We start from the raw sequence: 19,288 nt of genomic DNA, 5'->3' as shown, positions 1-19,288 counted from the left end.
ATGGGCCGGCGGCCGGCGGCGACGGGCGGCTGAGGGCGCCGAGGGTCCGCGCAGTGGCCTCGATCGTCCCGTGCGCGCCCGCCAGGCGCTGCGCCTGCTCGCAGCAGGGACCGGGCCAGTGCGCCGCAGACTCCCGGCCCCGTGGCGGCGGCGGGCAGCGCTGCCCGCTCAGGGGCGATGCGCTGAGCGCAGGGAGGGCCGACCGCTCGGGCTACGGCGGCGCGGGGAGCAGCGCCCATGGAGCCGGCGGGCCCTGGGCTGAGCGGGCAGGCCCCGCTGCCGCTGCTGCTGCTGCTGCTCCTGCAGGCGGCGGGGCCGGCGGGCGCCCGGGCCGAGACCCTGCTGGACGCGCCGCGGGCCCGGGGCACGAGCTCCGTTCCGCCCAGCCCCGCCAGCGTGGTGGCTCCGGGCACGACGCCGTTCGAGGAGAGCCGACTGCCGGTGTTCACCCTGGACTACCCCCACGTGCAGATCCCCTTCGAGATCACCCTGTGGATCCTGCTGGCCTCCCTAGCCAAGATCGGTGAGCGCGCCGGACGCGCGGGGGTGGGGCAGGGGCCCGGCTCCGGAGGGCGCCGGGGGCCGCGGCGAATTGACCTCCGGGTCGTGGCCGCCTCCCCGGGGACCCGGGCAGGGGCGACAGAGCGGCTTCACCTGGCCGAAAGGGACCTCCCTTCCCCGGGGGCGGGGGTGGGGGGGCGGCGGTGGGGGAGCAGCTTTATGCTTTGGTTCTTGTGGAACTTGGCCTTGAAATAGCCCCGGAGTTGCAACCTGTAACCAACTTAGCGATTCGCTGCTTCCTCTGCCTGGCATGCCCAGTGACAGCCCTCTGGCAAAGTGGGGACCTCTTGATTGCGGGAGGAGGGGAGTGGGCTGAAATTTAGGGTCTCATTTACCCGGAGCAGGGCTCCAGTGCTGCTAGAATGGTTGAAGCCCTTGATGCTTGGAGATGGATGCGCCTTGGCAGCGACGCAGACCCTGCCCCGCACCTGACTGCTGCGTTGTCTGGAAAGGGGGATCAGGGACACCTGAGTGCCTGCAGCGGGACAGGGTGTCTGGAAAAGGGGCCCTGTGCCCTCCCTCCTCTGGACCAAGGCTGGAGAGTGACAGCTCTCCAGGAAGCATTTTCTTGGTGACTAAGGCCAGTGAAGCCAGTTGGGTGTTTAAAAATAATTAACCCAAGTTTCAAAAACTACTTAAACTCTCATTTGGAAATATATCTCTAAATCTATTTTCTCACCTTTTTCTAAAATTTAAAAAATTAATTTTTTTTATTGTATTGGAACATAGCTGATTAACAATGTGATAGTTTCAGGTGGACAGCAGAGGGACTCAGCCATACGTATGCTTGTATCCATTTTCCTCTAAATTCCCCTCTCATCCAAGCTGCCACATAACATTGAACAGAGTTCCCTATGCTGTACAGTAGGACCTTGTTGGTTTATTCATTCATCTTCGTTTATTTTCACCTCACATGAATTTTATTATGATTGTGGTGCTTTATATTATTTTTACTTTATATGTATATACTTTTTAATCTTAGAATATAGCAGTTACTGTTGTAATGATTCCAAAAAGTTGTTAGGTGGACAGAATTTATGCATTATTGCATATGTTTTATAGATTTGCCCCTTGAAATGACCCATGCTGTAAGGTCTCTATAAAGGATAAAAAGACACATTGCTGGCATCCTCACACCTGAAGATTGGAGGGAGGGGATGGCATTATGGCCCAGTGATCATAGTCCAGAAAAATGCTAGGTGGAGTAAGACATTCAGAAAAGATAATATGCAGTGTAGGGAGAAGGGAATCGCTTCCTCATTCATGCTGGAGAAACATTTCAACTAGGTTTTCAGGGATGACTAGAAGACGGTCCATTGCAGATGAAAGGGAACAACATTCCAGAGAGGAATAAACAAAGACATAAATTGAGAAGGAAGCGCAAAACAAGTTTGTAGAAGGTGCCAGTTGCAGGAAAGAAGCCGAATCTTGGATGTTAGATTACATTAACCAGATTCTGTTAACGGTGCCCAAAGAAGACATGTGCTTTACAGCCTGTAATTGCCCGGTTTTGACATTAAAACTGGTTGAGTGCTTTAATTTCCCTTGGGAAATGGAATAAGGGGGAGAGGATTTCTCCGTTTATTGAGCAGATGTGCACATTTACATAAAAGGGTTGCCAGTCCTTGTAAATGCAGGTGCTTGTCTCCTTATATGGTCCTCAGGGCAGCCCTGCCAGGTAGGAAGGGCAGATAGTATATACTCGCTTGGTAGAGGTGGAAAATAAACTCAGACAGTTTGCACAGACACACAGGCGGAGAGCCAAGTGTTCTCTGTTCTCTTTTTCTCTCTCTGAATCTTTGTCCCTGGCGTAGTGCTTCCTTCCCTTGTTCCTATGACTGCTTCTCTGTTGCCGTTTCTATTCAACTGTGACTCTTTCTTCTGTTCCTCACTCTTGATTATCTTCATCTGATCACTCACACTAATAACAGCCGCTAGTAGGCACTTAAATTCATTACCTCTAATTTTAACAATCATCCGGGGCAGAAATGATGACCGCATTTCATATGCAAGGAAATTGAGAGATGGGGATGTTACCTTGCTGCCAGATGGTGAGCCAGAATCCCACCCAGCTCTGCTCAATGTCTCATCTTCCTGTCTACCCTGGAGGCTTGTTTGGTGTCAGGGTTAAATGAAAAGAGATGTGTATGACCTTCTTAGGACAGCTGGCCATGCAGTGAGTACTGAGTATTGTCACCATCAGAAGTGGTGGAAGAGAAGCAGAAATGACTCTGACAGGTTCCTGGCACTTCGGTTCCTTTTCCTCAGGACTGGGCCTCCTCTCCCCTTTTCCTGCTTCTGTCTTAGGCTCTGCCTTTTCCAAGTGTTCTTATCTTCAGGTTGCCTTTTAACACTTGCTTTATTTTCCTGTCATGATCTATCTATCTTATTTGACCTCATCATGTTAATTGTACAGTGTTTTATTAAAAGGCATTCTTGCTTGTGTGAGCTCATGGATGTATTTATCTCCCCATTGGCAGTTTTCTCATCCAGAAGTGTTTATATTCCCTGGCGCTTTGCTGTTCTGCCCATCTCTCTGCCTCCTTCAAATTTGGAGCTTCCTTCCTCTTTCCTTCCTGCGTGTGATGTGGCATCCAGATGGAAACAGATGATGTTCATGTCTCTTGGCCAGAAGGGTCTGAGTGGAGTAGAGACCACCATGGTGGGCTGAGGGTGTGGTTCTCAGAGAAATAAGAATAAGCTAGTGCTGTGCTTAGTTGTTCAGTGGTTCCTGACTCTGCGACCCCATGGACTGTAGCCTGCCAGGCTCCTCTGTCCTTGGGATTCTCCAGGCAAGAATCTGGAGTGGGTTGCCATGGCCTCCTCCAGGGGATCTTCCCAACCCAGGGATCGAACCCAGGTCTCCCATGTTGCAGGCGGATTCTTTACCATCTGAGCCATCAGAGAAGCCCCCAAATACTGGAGTGGGTAGCCTATCCCTTCTCCAGGGGATCTTCCCAACCCTGGAATCAAACCAGGGTCTCCTGCATTTCTGGCAGATTCTTTACCAGCTGAGCCGCAAGCTAGTGCTTGGGGTCTTTTCTAGGTTCTTCCAGTGTATAGTCCAGCCCTGTCCATCTGCTGTAACTCTGTTCCTAGAAGAACTATAAAATGCCCAGGGATCCGCCCCCCGGCCCCCAAGGCCCTAAACTTTTCTTTTTGGCTTTGGGGAAAACTGTGCAGGTACCTAAGACATTTTTACAGCCCATTAAACAGTGGTCTGGTCATTCAGATTCTAGCTGAACTTTTGCACTGGAAAGACTGAAGCGACTTAGCATGTACACTCTGGAAAGACTGTTACTCTGGCAGGACTTGTATGATGTGATCCGCTCATATTTGGGTAGGGGGATGAATTGAGCAGTCAGTGCAGGGGGATGTGAGGCTAAGGGGGAATGGGAGTGTTGACTCATGCAAAATGTCGCAGTTTGCATTTGGGGCAGTTTTTTTAGCATGTACCTAGTGTACCTGAGCTTACCTGCCCCAGAGGACATGGAGGAACATTGTTAGTGATTAAGCTGAATGTGGATCACAGGTTGCCCCCAACGGAGGCACCCAATAGCATTTGTAGGAGGTTGAAATCATTTCCAGTGGTGAATTCAGAATCAGTTTCTAGACTGCTGTCTACTGTTACCTTAGAAATGCTACAATCAGAAGTGAGAAAATGTGTTTTTAGTAGTATTGAATGATCCAGCTTTATGCTTTCAAATTGTGCTGGAGAAGACTCTTGAGAGTCTCTTGCATTGCAAGGCAATCAAGTCAGTCAAGCCTAAAGGAAATCAACCTTGAATATTTGTTGGAAGGACTGATGCTGAAGCCAAAACTCCAATACTTTGGCCACCTGATGTGAAGAGTCAACTCACTGGAAAAGACTCCGATGCTGGCAAAAATTGAAGGCAAAATAATGGGGAGACAGAGAATGAGATGGTTGGATTGCACCACTGACTCAATGGACATAAGTTTAAACAAACTCTGGGAGACAGTGATGGACAGGGAAGCCTGGTATGCTGCAGTCCATGGGGTTGCAAAGAGTCATACACAAATTAGCAACTGAACAGCAACTTGATTATCAGGGACAGTCCACTTTCTAGTGACTTGATCAAAAAGAAAGTTCTGTAGTTGAAAAGTTTCCTAAATTGGTAATGATGATGTTGTGTATGTGTGTGTGTGAAATGGGTTAAGTAAATAAAAGAACGCAGCAGTTTTGGTCCACCTTTGAAAAGTTTTGTTTCGTTTTGTTTTTGGCAAGAAAGATCTCCTGAAATTTTTTTCACTTAGATCCTCATGCATTTGAACTCTTATTGTTCTTTCACTTTGGATGTTTATATTTTGAGTGACTTGATTTTTTTAAACAGTTATAACTAACTGCTCAGTCTGCCTGGTAAATCCTGGACACAGGGGTGGAGTTCTATAGCCTGGAATAATAGGTAGCCAGAGGATGAAGAAGAGACAAATTTCCTAGAGTGTTCTAAGATTGTTTGTTGCTTATTTAGTCATTGTCGTGTCCGACTCTTTTATGACCCTGTGGACGGTAGCCCGCCAGGCTCCTCTGTCCATGGGATTTTCCAGGCAAGAATCCTGGAGTGGGTGGCCATTTCTCTCTCCAGGGCACCTTCCTGGCTGAGGGATCAAACCCATGACTCTTGTGTTGCAAGCAGATTCTTTACCACTGAGTCACCTGGGAAACCTGTTCATTCTAAGCGTATCTCGTCTGACTTCCCTACCCAAGAAGTGGGTTAGCAGGATTTGTCCTAAACTGGGTGAACTTGGGCATACGTTCTAACTCGGTTCAGGGTCCTGGGACAAAGCAGTGTGTCCCCTGCTGCTCAGGGTAACACAGCTCCCGTTTGCCTCAGTGGCTCTCCAGAGACCCTGTTACTCATTTTGCAGTCATGAGAAGCTGGCCTGTTTGCCTCTTCCAGGTGTCATCTCTCACCTTTGCCCTTGAACTTGGGTTAGCGTGCAGAATCTTTGTCTTCTCTTCATCCTGTTGTCTGGAAATGAAATAGCTTGTATTGTTATTTGAGGGGGAAGACAAAGCAGTTTGGTGCATGAGTGTTTCTCTTCTGGGCTCCAGGCAGTTCTGAATTTAAATATGAAACCAGAGAGTTTCTTTGGTTACTATCCACCTGATTACTGAGATCTTGATCTCTGGAAAAACCCATTCTTGCCTTTGATCTGTTTCTCTTTGTTACCTTTGGTTTTCCTGAAGCGTATTCACCAACTGGTTGGTCAGTGGATGAGGCTCATGATTTTCATTAATTATTTGAACCACATCTCACTTTGAACACACCTGTAAAGCCAGGTGCTCCTGATGACGTGTGTTTGTTCCTAATAAAGGTCAAAGAAGAAGTCTAATTTCTTACGGTCTCAGAGCCATCGTCTCTTCCTATTGGGCTGACCATACTTTTCCTATTTTCTGTCCAAAGGATGACTTAAGGGTCTTTCTAAAGATCGTTTCAAATGTCTTCTAGAATTATCACTGCTCTCTACCACAGATATAATTTTGTACCTTTTAAAATAACAGCAGGTGATTTCCTACCAAAAATGTTGGTCTTTGGGTCAGCTTTAAAAATGAGGAAAATGTTTATCATTAATGAGATGCTTTGTCTTTTACAGAATTCTTTTGCATAGCTTGAAGTCCTAAAGAGGTATATAGAAAACCTTTTGTATAAACTTATTTGTTCCTTGTAGGCTTGTAAAAGCTTACCTGTAAAACCAGGTGAATTGGTTGGTTTGTGTATGGGTATATTTTCACTAATTATTCAATTGCTTTAAAGTTTATTGTTCTGTTGGCCTATCTATGTCCTCTTAGGTCAGTTTTGTTGTTTTTATTGTTCTAGAAAGTCATCATTTCATTTGCATTTTTAAATTTATGAGAATAAATCTATTTTTCATGATTTTAAAAATCTTCACTTTATTTGTATTTGAGTTCTACTTTATTTTTCCTAATATTGTTATTTTTAATCTTTCTTTGATCAAAATTCATAGAAATCTATTTATTTTATTCTTTTTCAGAGAATTGCATTCTGGTTGGCTTCTAATTTATAAATTTCTGCTCTCTATTATTTAGTTACTTCTAATTTATTAGGTTGTATTTTGTTATTATTTAAAAAATTACTGAATTGAAAGTTTACCTCATTAATTATTGAAGTTACTTGTTTTCCAATATGTTGACTCCAAACTTATAAGGGTTATTAATCGCTGAAAAAACACTTACAATTGAAAACATAATTAGCGTTACTTTCAATATTTTCAGTGATAAATACTTTTAGGAACTGACAAGCTCCACAATTGGCATGGCTATATGACATTAGTTTTATTAAAGTGGACAAAGATATTTAAATAGTTTAGTTGTTATAACTCCTACTAAGTCATTTTCTCGGAGAAGGCAATGGCACCCCACTCCAGTACTCTTGCCTGGAAAGTCCCATGGACGGAGGAGTCTGGTGGGCTGCAATCCATGGGGTCGCTTGGAGTTGGACATGACTGAGCGACTTCACTTTCACTTTTCACTTTCATGCATTGGAGGAGGAAATGGCAACCCACTCCAGTGTTCTTGCCTGGAGAATCCCAGGGATGGGGGAGCCTGGTGGGCTGCCGTCTCTGGGGTCGCACAGAGTCAGACACGACTGAAGTGACTTAGACGCACAGCAGCAAGCCATTTTCTTGTCATCATCTTGTCCAAAATATGGCTATTTATTTATTCTCATTAAATTCACAGCTGTGGAAAACTGACACTTGAGACTATGTTATAAACAAAACGTTTATGATACTCTATTTTGGAGATTAATCCTTTCTTGATTGCTCTTTTGAAAAGACACATACACCCCAATGTTCATTGCGGCACTTTCTCAATAGCTAGGACATGGGAGCAACCTAAATGTCCATCAGCAGAGTAGTGGATAAAGAAGACATGGCACAGATGTACAATGGGATATTACTCAGCCATAAAAGAACCATCTGCAGCAACATGGATGGGCCTAGAGACTATCATACTGAGTAAAGTAAGTCAGACACAGAAAGACAAATATCATATGATATTATTCATATGCAGAATCTAAAAAAATGGTAACGAACTTATTTTCAAAACAAGAGTCACAGATGTAGAAAACAAACTTACGGTTACCAGGGGATAAGGTCAGTTCAGTTCAGTTCAGTCACTCAGTCGTGTCTGACTCTTTGCGACCCCATGGACTGCAGCACGCCAGGCCTCCCTGTCCATCACCAACTCCCAGAGTTTTACTCAGACTCATGTCCATTGAGTCAGTGATGCCATCCAACCATCTCATCCTCTGTCATCCCCTTCTCCTCTCGCCTTCAGTCTTTCCCAGCATCAGGGTCTTTTCAAATGAGTCAGCTCTTCACATCAGGTAGCCAAAGTATTGGAGTTTCAGCTTCAACATCAGGACTGATTTCCTTTAGGGAGGACTGGTTGGATCTCCTTGCAGTCCGAGGGACTCTCAAGAGTGTTCTCCAACACCACAGTTCGAAAGCATCAATTCTTTGGTGCTCAGCTTTCTTCATAGTCCAATTCTCACATTCATACATGACCACTGGAAAAACCGTAGCCTTGACTAGGGTGAAGAGGGATCAAATTGGGAATTGGGGATTGACATATACACGTTGTGCTGTGCTGAGTCACTCAGTTGTGTCTGACTCTCTGCGACCCCATAAAGCCCACCAGGCTCCTCTGTCCATGGGGATTCTCCAGGCAAGAATACTGGAGTGGATTGCCATGTCCTCCTCCAGAGAATGTTCTCAACCCAGGGATTGAACCCAGGTCTCCCATTTTGCAGGTGGATTCTTTACTGTCTGAGCCACCAGGGAAGCCCAAGAATACTGGAGTGGGTGGTCTGTCTCTTCTGTAGAGGATCTACCTGACCCAGGAAATCAAACCGGGGTCTCTTGCATTTCAGGTGGATTCTTTACCGGCTGAGCTATCTGGGAAGCCTGACATATACACACTACTATGTATGAAATAGATAACTAATAAGAACCTGCTGTATAGCACAGGGAACTCTATTCAGTACTCTGTAATGGCCTATGTGGGAAAAGAATCTAAAAAACGAATGGAGACATATATATATATGTGTTGTGTATCCATATATATATATGATTCACTTTGCTGTATACCTGAAACTAACACAACATTTAAAATCAATGATACTCCAATAAAAACTTTTTAAAAATAAAAAATAAAAAGCAGTCATGGTACTCTAAATTTATGTAAATTTATCTATTGCAAGTTATACTAATAGCAATAAAGAAAATGGTAAAGACTAAAGAATTCGGGGAGATGATGCAAATGAAATTGCACTTGCCTAACAACTGGTGTGAAATCATGACTGCTTTTAACTTGCAAACCATCTGTATTCTGAGGAGACCTCAACACCATACATTAGTGGTAAAGCGGGAAGCATGACGGTTGATGGTGCATCAGGACCTGTAAAATACAGTTTGGTCTTTATGAAGTCAAATAAATGCCTCAGAGATGAAATAGGAATGTTAAATGAAGCTCTTCTTAAAGATGAATTCTCCTGATCCAAATGTGTATAATTGAAAGGAATGGTAATATACGTATTTAAGGCTAGAAGTATATCCTTCTGATCCTGTTGCAGTTGCTTTGCATGGCTTTGATGTATAGAGTTTTCACTTTAGCTCAGTTCTCAGTGTTTTAAATTTTCCTTGTGATTTTTTTTTATTGTAGCCCAATAATTATTTACGATTATAGTTTGAGTTATAGTAATAAACATTTCAAGATGTATGGTTATTTTTAAAATTTTATTCATGGTTTACTCCATGTTGGTTATGTAGACCTGGTTGGTTTTTTATATTGATTGAGACATTTTCTGTGGCTTAATGGGGCTTCCTAGCTGGATGAGTGGTAAAGAATTTGCCTGCCAATGCAGGAGATGCAAGAGATTTGTGTTCGATCCCTGGGTTGGGGATATCTCCTGGAATAGGAAATGGCAACCCACTCCAGTATTCTTGCCTAGAAGATTCCGTGGAGAGAGGAGCCTGGCAGGCTACAGTCCCTGGGGTTGCAAAGGGTCAGATACAACTGAGCGTACGCACACACACATGCACATACTCTGTGACTTAATAGGTGGTCATTTAAAACTACATTTCAAACTTTGATTGAAGAAGATTGTGTGTTCCCTATCACATGCCGGCACTTGTACACATATACAGGCTCACATATGTACATACACACTGAGGACTAGATGAAATTTCAAATTATGGAGTGCAAATATTAAATAGCATTACCAATTTTTTGGGTTACTTTATTAGTTTCTAGGGGTACATTAAAACCACTCTCTAAGACTGTGATGTCAGTTGCTGTTGGTAAGTTTGTTATTTTTTGCTTTAATATTTTGATGCTTTGTTATTAAGTACCGACTAGCTCAATATTGTTAAAATCTTCTGAGTAAATCCTTCCTTTACTTATTAGGTTACTCATTAATGTCCCTATTTTAAATATTTTTCTGTGGCTCAAGGTCTATTTTTTCTTATATTCCTATTGCTGTTCAAAATAAACTTCATTTTGCACATGTATTCTTTTCTGTATCTATGTTTTCCACACCTATATTTTCCAGACGTATTTTTTCCCTAACCATAATTATCATATCAAATCAACTGGGTAATTTTCCTTTAGCTGTATCTTGTTAAACCACATGTGAGTAGACTTTCTATCTTTAATTTAAAATTTCAAATATCTGCAGTTTAGGGAGAAGGATAATTATGTATGTTGTGCGTAATGATATATGTGGACTTTGCTGTCTGTTTACTACACTTTTACCTGGTCTCTTCAGTTCTCTTTTCTTGTCATATTTTCGCTTAGTCAAGTTTTCCCTTCATTTTGTAATATCATATATTCTCTTTCCATTTTTTTGTGGTTACATTTCAATTTTAACCAGATACCTGATTAAACAGGATCCAGTCCAGTCTGCCTTGGCCCACATCTCAGGAAATTTTCTTGCATAATTTTGTAGTTGTATGATTTTTTGGTACATAACTGAAATTCTGAGCTCAGTTACCCTTTGGTAAAATGCAGATAGTAAAAGTGCCAATGTCCTAGGCTGTTGTGAGAATTAAGTTTGTTAATATATGTAAAATGTTAAAATTACATTTGGGATCACAATAAACATATTATTTTCTGTTTTATTATTGTTTTGTTGTCTTCATGAATGATATTTATATTAAAAAATTTTACCTGCTATCTGCCAGCTTCAGAATTATATCCTTTTACCTTATAATTTAGACCTGATTTGTATTTAATTTCCTCCATGAGTTAGTTTTTAATTTTTACAAACAGTGTCTACATGGATTTCTAAACATGCTTACCATTTTTTCTTCATTGTTACTTCTTCTATTTCCTCTTTTTTCCAGATTGTTTTCTTTTTAATGAAATATGTAATTTAGTGGATACTTTGGGAAGGGAGGCTTCCATTGATAAATTCTCTTGATCTTTGTATTAAAATGTCTTTATTTTGAGTATTCTCTTGAATGATTATATCACAGAGTATTAGTTCAGTTCAGTTCAGTCGCTCAGTCGTGTCCAACTCTTTGCGACCCCATGAATTGCAGCACACCAGGAGTCCCTGTCCATCACCAATTCCTGGAGTTCACTCAAACTCATGTCCATCGAGTCGGTGATGCCCTCCAGCCGTCTCATCCTCTGTCGTCCCTTTCTCCTCCTGCCCCCAATCCCTCCCAGCATCAGAGTCTTTTCCAATGAGTCAGCTCTTCGAATGAGGTGGCCAAAGTATTGGAGTTTCAGCTTTAGCATCAGTCCTTTCAAAGAACACCCAGGACTGATCTCCTTTAGAATGGACTGGCTAGATCTCCTTGTGGTCCAAGGGACTCTCAAGAGTCTTCTCCAACACCACAGTTCAAAAGCATCAGTTCTTCAGTGCTCAACTTTCTTCACAGTCCAACTCTCACATCCATACATGACTACTGGAGAAACCATAGCCTTGACTAGACGGACCTTTGTTGGCAAAGTAATGTCTCTGCTTTTGAATATGCTATCTAGGTTGGTCATAACTTTCCTTCTAAGGAGGAAGCGTCTTTTAATTTCATGGCTGAAGTCACCATCTGCAGTGATTTTGGAGCCCCCAAAATAAAAGTCTGACACTGTTTCTACTGTTTCCCCATCTATTTCCCATGGAGTGATGGGACCGGATGCCATGATCTTCGTTTTCTGAATGTTGAGCTTTAAGCCAACTTTTTCACTCTCCTCTTTCACTTTCATCAAGAGGCTTTTTAGTTCCTCTTCACTTTCTGCCATAAGGGTGGTGTCATCTGCGTATCTGAAGTTATTGGTATTTCTCCCAGAAATCCTGATTCCAGCTTGTGCTTTATAGGAGCTGAAATTATAGTCATTTACCATCTGCTGCTACTGATTAGTCATGCAGTTTTGTCAGACTGTGTGACCCCATGGTCTGTAGCTCACCAGGCTCCTCTGTCCATGGGATTCTCCAGGCAAGAATGCTGGAGTGGGTTGCCACTGCCTTCTCCAGGGGATCATCCCAACCCAGGGATTGAACCCGCGTCCGCTGTGTCTCCTACATTGTAGGCAGATTCTTTACCTGGTGACCCACCGGGGAAGCCTTATCATTTGGAAGGTATTATTTCATACTTTCTGTTCTCTTTGGTTGTGAAGGAGAATTTCATTGTCACTCTCATCACACTTTGAGTTAACCTGACTTTTCTCTTGACCTGTAGTTATCATGCTTGAATAAAAGAGAAGTAGCTCAGCAGTTGAAGATATGTTGGACCTACGTTTGGAAAAGCTGTCTCCCAGTCAGAGGTTGTTGTTGTTGCTGTTGTTTTGCAGCAGCCCAGTTGTGTTTGAGTCTTTGAAACCCCATGGACCACAGGACACCAGGCCTCCCTGTCCCTCAGCAACTCCCAGATGTTGCCCAAGTTCATGTCCATTGCATTAGTGATGCCATCCATCCGTCTCATCCTCTAAAGCCCTCTACTCCTTCTGCCCTCAATCGTTCCCATCATCAGGGACTTTTCCAATGAGTCGTCTGTTTCCATCAGATGACCAAAATACTGCAGCTTCAACTTTAGCATCAGTCCTTCCAACAAGTCTTCGGGGTTGATTTCCCTTAAGATTGATGGGTTTGATCTCCTTGCTCTCCAGGGAAATTCCAGGAGTCTTCTCCATCAGCACAGTTTGAAGGCATCAATTCTTTGGTGTTCTGCCTTCTTTATGGTTTAGCTGTCACACCCATATGTGACCACTGGGAAGACCATAGCCTTGACTATAAGGACCGTTGTCGGCAGAGTAATGTCAGAGGTAGAAAGACACTATTCAGTTGTGGTTCTGCCATTAATATTGTCTTGTGATCCCGGCAGGTCTTCACCTACTTGGTTCTTGCGTTTAAGGGTAGAAGTAGGGATCTGTATCTGCTCCCAGCTGTTTAGTATTTCCATAGGGATAATGTGAAAGGCTCTGTCGAGAAGGAAAACATTCATAACGAAGGTTTTATTTTTTATAGCAAAAGAAAACTTAAGCCAAGAGAAACATGTGTTCATTATATTAAAGAGCTGTGTGATATGGGCGTCTTGTCATGCTAAATGAGACATACACAATTACAGCTTATTCTCTTGCAATTACCTCTTTTAAATGTAATGAGTCATAATTGATGTGCTTCCTGCAACAACCCTGCGCATGGTTCGTCAGTGTCCAGGGGCTTTCTGATCTTGATTTTCACAGATTCATTCCTGTTTGAAGATGTGTGTGTTCCTCTCTGTCCAGTAGTTCCAGGGGAGGGCATAGGAATCCCTCTGCAAGCTCTCCTTGTGGTCATGCAAAAATCATATTTTTAAATTTAGTTCAATTTAATTTGTTAATTGAAGTATAGTTGATTTACAATGTCGTGTTAGTTTTAGGTGTACTGCAGATTGACTCAGTTATATACACACATGTGGGCCTCCCTGGTGGCACCACGATAAGAATCTTCCTGTCAACGCAGGAGACCTGGGTTAGATCCCTGGGTTGGGAAGATCCTCCGGAGGAGGAAATGGCAACCCACTCCAGTATTCTTTCTTAGAGAATTCCATGGATAGAGGAGCCTGGCGGGCTGCAGTCCACGAGGTCACCAAAGAGTCAGACGGGACTGAGTAACTGAGGGTGCACACACACGCATATTCTTTCCAGATTCCTTTCCCTTATAGCTTATTACAAAATATTGAATATAGTTCTCTGAGGTGTACAGTTGGTGCAACCACTATTGAGAAAAGTATGAGGATCCTTAGAAGACTATAGAGTTACCATGTGATCCCGCAGCCCCACTCCTGGGCATATATCTGGAGAAAACCATAATTTGAAAATATACGTGCACCCCAGTGTTCACTGAAGCACTATTCACAAAAGCCAAGGCATGGAAGCAACCTAGACATCCTCTGACAGGTGAATGGGTGAAGAAAATATGGTACATACACGCAACAGAGTATTACTTAGCCATAAAAAGAATGAAATAATGCCATTCGCAGCCATGTGGGTGGACCTAGAGATGATCATACTAAGTGAACCAGAGAAAGATAAATACATGACACTACTTATATGTGGAATCTTAAAAAAAATGATACAAATGAACTTCTATACAAAACACAGACATAGAAAACAAACTTACAGTTACCAGAGTGGGTGATGGGGGAGAGAGAAATTAGGAGTTTGGGATTAACAGACAACACATTCCTATCTATGTTAATAACATAGATAACCAACAAGGACAGAAGTCATATTTAAAGGTGAATTTCATGTTATTCCTTAGTGTTGGCCTACAGAGACTCATGTGTCAAGGAAAGAGAAACGAAATTCACAATTGTACTTAGCAGCTTTGACTGATAATGAAACAGAGTACATACACATACTCGCGCCCTGCATTGAAAGCACTCTGAGGCCACTTAAAGATTTTGTGAACCATGGACATTCCTCATTGAGGCCCAGGACCAAGAAACACCCCACTGCCGTATTTCTGAGATCCTGCCACTGCCAATCCTGCAACTCCCGATTCGTGAGCTTATTTCCTGCGATGCATGGGCTGGGACACCTGAGCTGTGTTACACACCCCAGCACGGCAGTGTCTTCCCCTGTGGCCTGGAGGGTGGAGATAGGAGAGGCTGATAGTCCCTGTATGGTGGCCTCTTTCATGGAGTCATAATAGCTCATGAGGATGGAGCCTTTTTTCGTGCCAGGAATCTGAGTCAGGTGCTTTACACCCAGTATTCTCTTTAATCCTCACAGTAACTCTTGGAGGCAGGCACCATTATGATCCCCAGTGTCAAAAAGCAGATGAGGAAACAGGTTTAGAGAGCTTAGGTGTCGCAGCTATTACGTGGGAGAGGGAGGTGCGTGGGGAGTGTGCTTGGGCACTCCCCTGTGTCTCACCCTGGCAGCCTGCCTTCCGTGGAGAAGACTATGAAGTTCAGAAATCTGCCCATGGTCCCCAGAACGTCTTGACCCACCTGGTTTCATTCAGCCTTAACCTGGACCTAGAGACCTGCGCCGAGGTCCCGCTTGAACCTTATTATCTCGTGTGGACTGTCTGAGATTTTCACTGTAAAATTAGACAGTAATGAGGGTCACTGGGGAACCAACTGAAATGATACATGAAAGCAAGCTGTGACTGCAGAGTTAAGGTCAGCGTGACACATGGTGACTCTGTGCTGAGTTAGCATAGAACAGTACAAGAAGGCAGACCCCATAAGCCTAGAATTCCTCAACGTGCATCTAGAATTCTTTAAGGTGCATCTAGAATTCCTGAATCTTGGTCTGCTTTCTCCACCTCCCTAACTCAGGGACTGTAGAATTTGAACGTGTGTTTGAAATACGTATTTAGTTTCTCCTGTACCGCAGAGTGAATCAGCTATATGTGTACGTTGTTGTTCAGCTGCTAAGTCCCGTCCAACTCTTTGAGACCCCATGGACTAGCACACCAGGCTCTCCTCTCCTCCACCTCCCAGAGTTTGTGCAAATTCCTGTCCATTGAGTCGGTGATGCCATCCAACCATCCCATCCTCTGTTACCCCCTTCTCCTTTTGATATATATATATGTGTGTGTGTGTGTGTGTACATATAGCCCCTCTAACTCAACACTGTAAAGCAACTATACTCCAATAGAAAAAATAAAAAAAAGAAAGAGTAGAACATTTCTTTAAATATGTGAAATCTCTGAATAAAAACTATTTATTAAAACAATATGTATTTAACATGTTAGATATTCATAGGTTAGAGGTTCAACCCATATAACTTGAGCCACTGTGTAAACGTTAATAGGACAAAGTTCTGTTTCAACAGATTTATAGGAGAAAAGGTGTTAAATCTGTTTCACTGCCGCACATGCATACATCCTTAGTAAATCAGGCACACGTACACATGTTCATAGACACACGTGCACATGTGAACAACACTTCAGGACGTAAGCTTCATGCAGGAAGGGAGTTTACTTATTGACTTGCTGTCTAGAACAATGTCTGGCTCGCAGTAGGTACTCAATAGACAATCATTGTTTAAATAACTAAGTAATATTTAGAGGTGCTTTTCGTTTCCTCTCACTTTAATCACGTGGTCGTGAAGGGAATCTAGCGCATGTCTTAATTCTGTGCCCTTTCCTTCTCAAATACACTAGTTTGTATGGTGGTTCGCTCAGTCACCCCACTTATAATGCATCTGCTAATATTGCATCAGCTTAGAGTGGTGCCTTAGGCTCTGTTGCCCCAAACCTGAGAACACCCACTTACTAGCTGTGGATTTGGGGGTGAGTTAATGAACCTCTCCAACTTCAGTTATTTCATCTGTAGATAATGACAGTACAGTAAGGCCCCTGCATACAAACAAGTTCCATTCTGAGAGAGCATTCGTAAGTCCGGTTTGTTCTCTCCAACAAGGTTAGCCTAGGCACCCAGCTAATATAATCAGCTAATACAGTACTGTACTGTCACAGGTTTATAATACTTTTTGCACAAATAATACATAAAAAACAAACACAAAAAATAAATCATTTTTAATCTTACAGTACAGTACCTTGAAAAGTACCATAGTAACAGCCCAATACCTGGCATCCAGAGGCTGGCATCAAGTGAACGGGCAAGAAGAGTCACTGACTGGAGGAGGTGGGAGATAGTAGAGCCGAAGGATCGTCAACAACAGGAGACGGAGGGCGCACTGCAGTTTCTCATGCCCGACGTTAATGGCACAGTTTCTGGTTCCTTGCTGGGACCATATGTATGTTCACGTCTTTGGAAGTTCACAACTTGACAGCTCGTACGCAGGAGACTTAACTGTAGCTTCCTGATTGGGTTGTTGAGACAGAGCTCATCCACTTAAGAAAACCTGCTCCCTGAGAGACCTTGAGATGTGGTTGGCCCTTGTATGAGAGCAGACGTCCTGTCTCCTTCTCCGGAGCCTCAGTGTTACGCAGCAGAAGTCTCTCCTGTCCAGAGGTTCTGCAGCCAATTGTCAGATTGCCTGGACATTCCTGTCTCCAGGTGCTGGTGTTATGTGTAGGTTTCTCTCTAAATTGTGTGTATTTCAGTGTCCAACGTTGCCTACCCTTAAAAAACCATCACACTGCTTTTGTAAGCTAATTTGCAATGGAAGAGAAAACTCTTTATTTTATCCCAGGTTCTTGTCTTGAAACCCAGCACTCAGGGTCAGGGGTCAGGTTGAGCCCTTCTCTGCACCAGCAGCCTGTCTTTGCTACCCTCCTCCTGACACCTCCTGAGCTTTTGGGTCTACAATGTCATCAAGGTCCCTAGACAAGTCTGGTCACACACGGCAGGGGAAACGTTTTTTCAGCGTGTTTCCAAGTCCCTTTGTACCTTGTGTACAAACAGGGTTCCTTTAGAAATCTGGATGGGAAAGAGTTTTAAAACAAAGTGCTACTCAGAGTCATTATTGCAATTTTAAAACCACCCACCAACCCTCTCTCAGCGTCCCAGGTGGCGCTAATGGTAAAGAACCTGCCTGCCAATACAGGAGATAGAAACAGATGTGAGTTCGATCCCTGGGTTGGGAAGATCCCCTGGAGGAGGGCATGGCAACCCACTCCAGTATTCTTGCCTGGAGAATCCCATGGATGGAGAGGAGCCTGGCGGGCTACAGTTCATGGTGTCACAAAGGGGTGGACACAACTGAAGTGACTTAGCATGCACACGACCCTCTCTATTACCAGCATCCTTAGGCAGAATCGCATGTTGGCTGAGTGTACATTTTCTCTAGGAAAACACTAGAATGGTGAGGAGGAGGAACAGTGAGAAATCCTAGCCCCCTCTTTCCTATCTGACTGACATTTCCGTCGTGCCGGATTGGGAAGGATACCCTGTTGGTACCAACTGTTCTCACTTGGGAGAACGGGCATCCTTCTTTGTGACTTCTCTGGTGAACTATCTGGAAGGCAGGGAGGATGCTGCCTCTAGCTTGAGCTTATGTTTTTCAGGGAATTAGAAAACACATACGCCTGCACGGGAGCTCCAGCCCCAGTCCGTCTGCGCCCTGTGGCCCAGGCTGAGTTTCTGCAGAGCTCTGTGTCACTATCTGACATATGGTTGTTTTCTGGCTACGCTGGACTCAGTGTCCTTCCCTCCTCAGGGTACAGTCTCCTGCGATGGAAACCATGTATCTTTGTTTTTGTCTACCTCTGTGGAGCTTGGTATGTTCAGAGATAAAACTTAGGATGTCTACATTGTTTTATATTTTCAGTTGTTTCATATCTATCATCCGTGTTGCTTTTCCTGGAAGTCTTTATTGTGTTTTATCTTATTCTTAACCTGTCTCAAGAGTGCTGATAGTTTTGCTGAAAGGACTGGTTGATTGGATAGTTAATGTATGTATTAAATGACCTTACTCCCTCCCCAGCAGTTTTGTTTGCTGTTGTTTTCATTTGATCTTGCTGTTTTCACTTTTGAGTTTTGAAGTCTCTGACACCAGGGGAGTTGTTGCTAATTCTAAATCTTTGGATGAAAGTGCATCGTTGGCAGGACTCCAGTCTTCCATTTCCCCCCTCAGTGTGTTAGTAGGTTGGACTGCTATTTTGATGAAACAGAATATACATGATGAAAGTGGAGCCATAAGACTCTACATAAGGATCCTTAAGATGCAAACATCTTGATGTTCCTTGAAACCCTGGCGGTCTTTGCAATGAAAGGCAAATGGTACGACACCTGGTTGTGCAAAGACCTGGTAAAAATCAGAAGCCAGAGAGGAGGCAAAGTAGATGAACATGCTATGATTCTAGATGGTTTGGAAAATAGTGTAATTTACCAAATAGGGCAGTCTCTTAGTTTAGCCCAAGGCTCCAGTGTACCCATAGGTCCCCACCATGTAAATCACTGGTGATTGAATACAAGCAATCACTTGACTGAAAAATGAAATCAGGTAGCAATTACTGGCAATTGTGGATTCTTTTCCTACCCTTTGATCTACTTATTTTAAGCAAGTTGTCAGTTTGTTTAGAAGGCGGGCTCTTCGAGGATTAAAAACAAAACAGAAAATAAAACCCGAGCACAAGGTGGTTGGGTGGGTGGGGTAGGCTTCCTGAATAGCCTCATAGAACTTAACAATGACAGTGGGCAAATGACAAAACCCAAAAGCAGCATCAATCATTTACTAACACATGGGCTGAAAGACAAATGCCAGGATTTAACATCTAACCCATGGGGGATAAAATAAAAATTGCTTTCAGCTGTTGGCCTGCACGGAAAGTTTTGA

At 43.5% G+C, this 19,288-nt stretch overlaps 1 protein-coding gene across 1 annotated transcript in view; it reads left to right on the top strand.

Moving 5' to 3' along the window:
- SLC9A2 (solute carrier family 9 member A2) overlaps nucleotides 1-19,288 on the top strand; it is an 89,412-nt gene continuing 70,124 nt past the window's right edge. Inside the window, exon 1 of the mRNA XM_027967037.2 lies at nucleotides 1-523. Coding sequence (XP_027822838.1) covers nucleotides 238-523 — 286 coding nt within the window. The 5' untranslated portion in view covers nucleotides 1-237. The remainder of the gene's footprint in view (nucleotides 524-19,288) is intronic.

The sequence above is a fragment of the Ovis aries genome, chromosome 3, assembly GCF_016772045.2.
Source record: "Ovis aries strain OAR_USU_Benz2616 breed Rambouillet chromosome 3, ARS-UI_Ramb_v3.0, whole genome shotgun sequence".
Lineage (NCBI taxonomy): Eukaryota > Metazoa > Chordata > Mammalia > Artiodactyla > Bovidae > Ovis > Ovis aries.
Note: the sequence above shows the minus strand (reverse complement) of the source record. Positions and strands in the feature narration are given on the sequence as shown.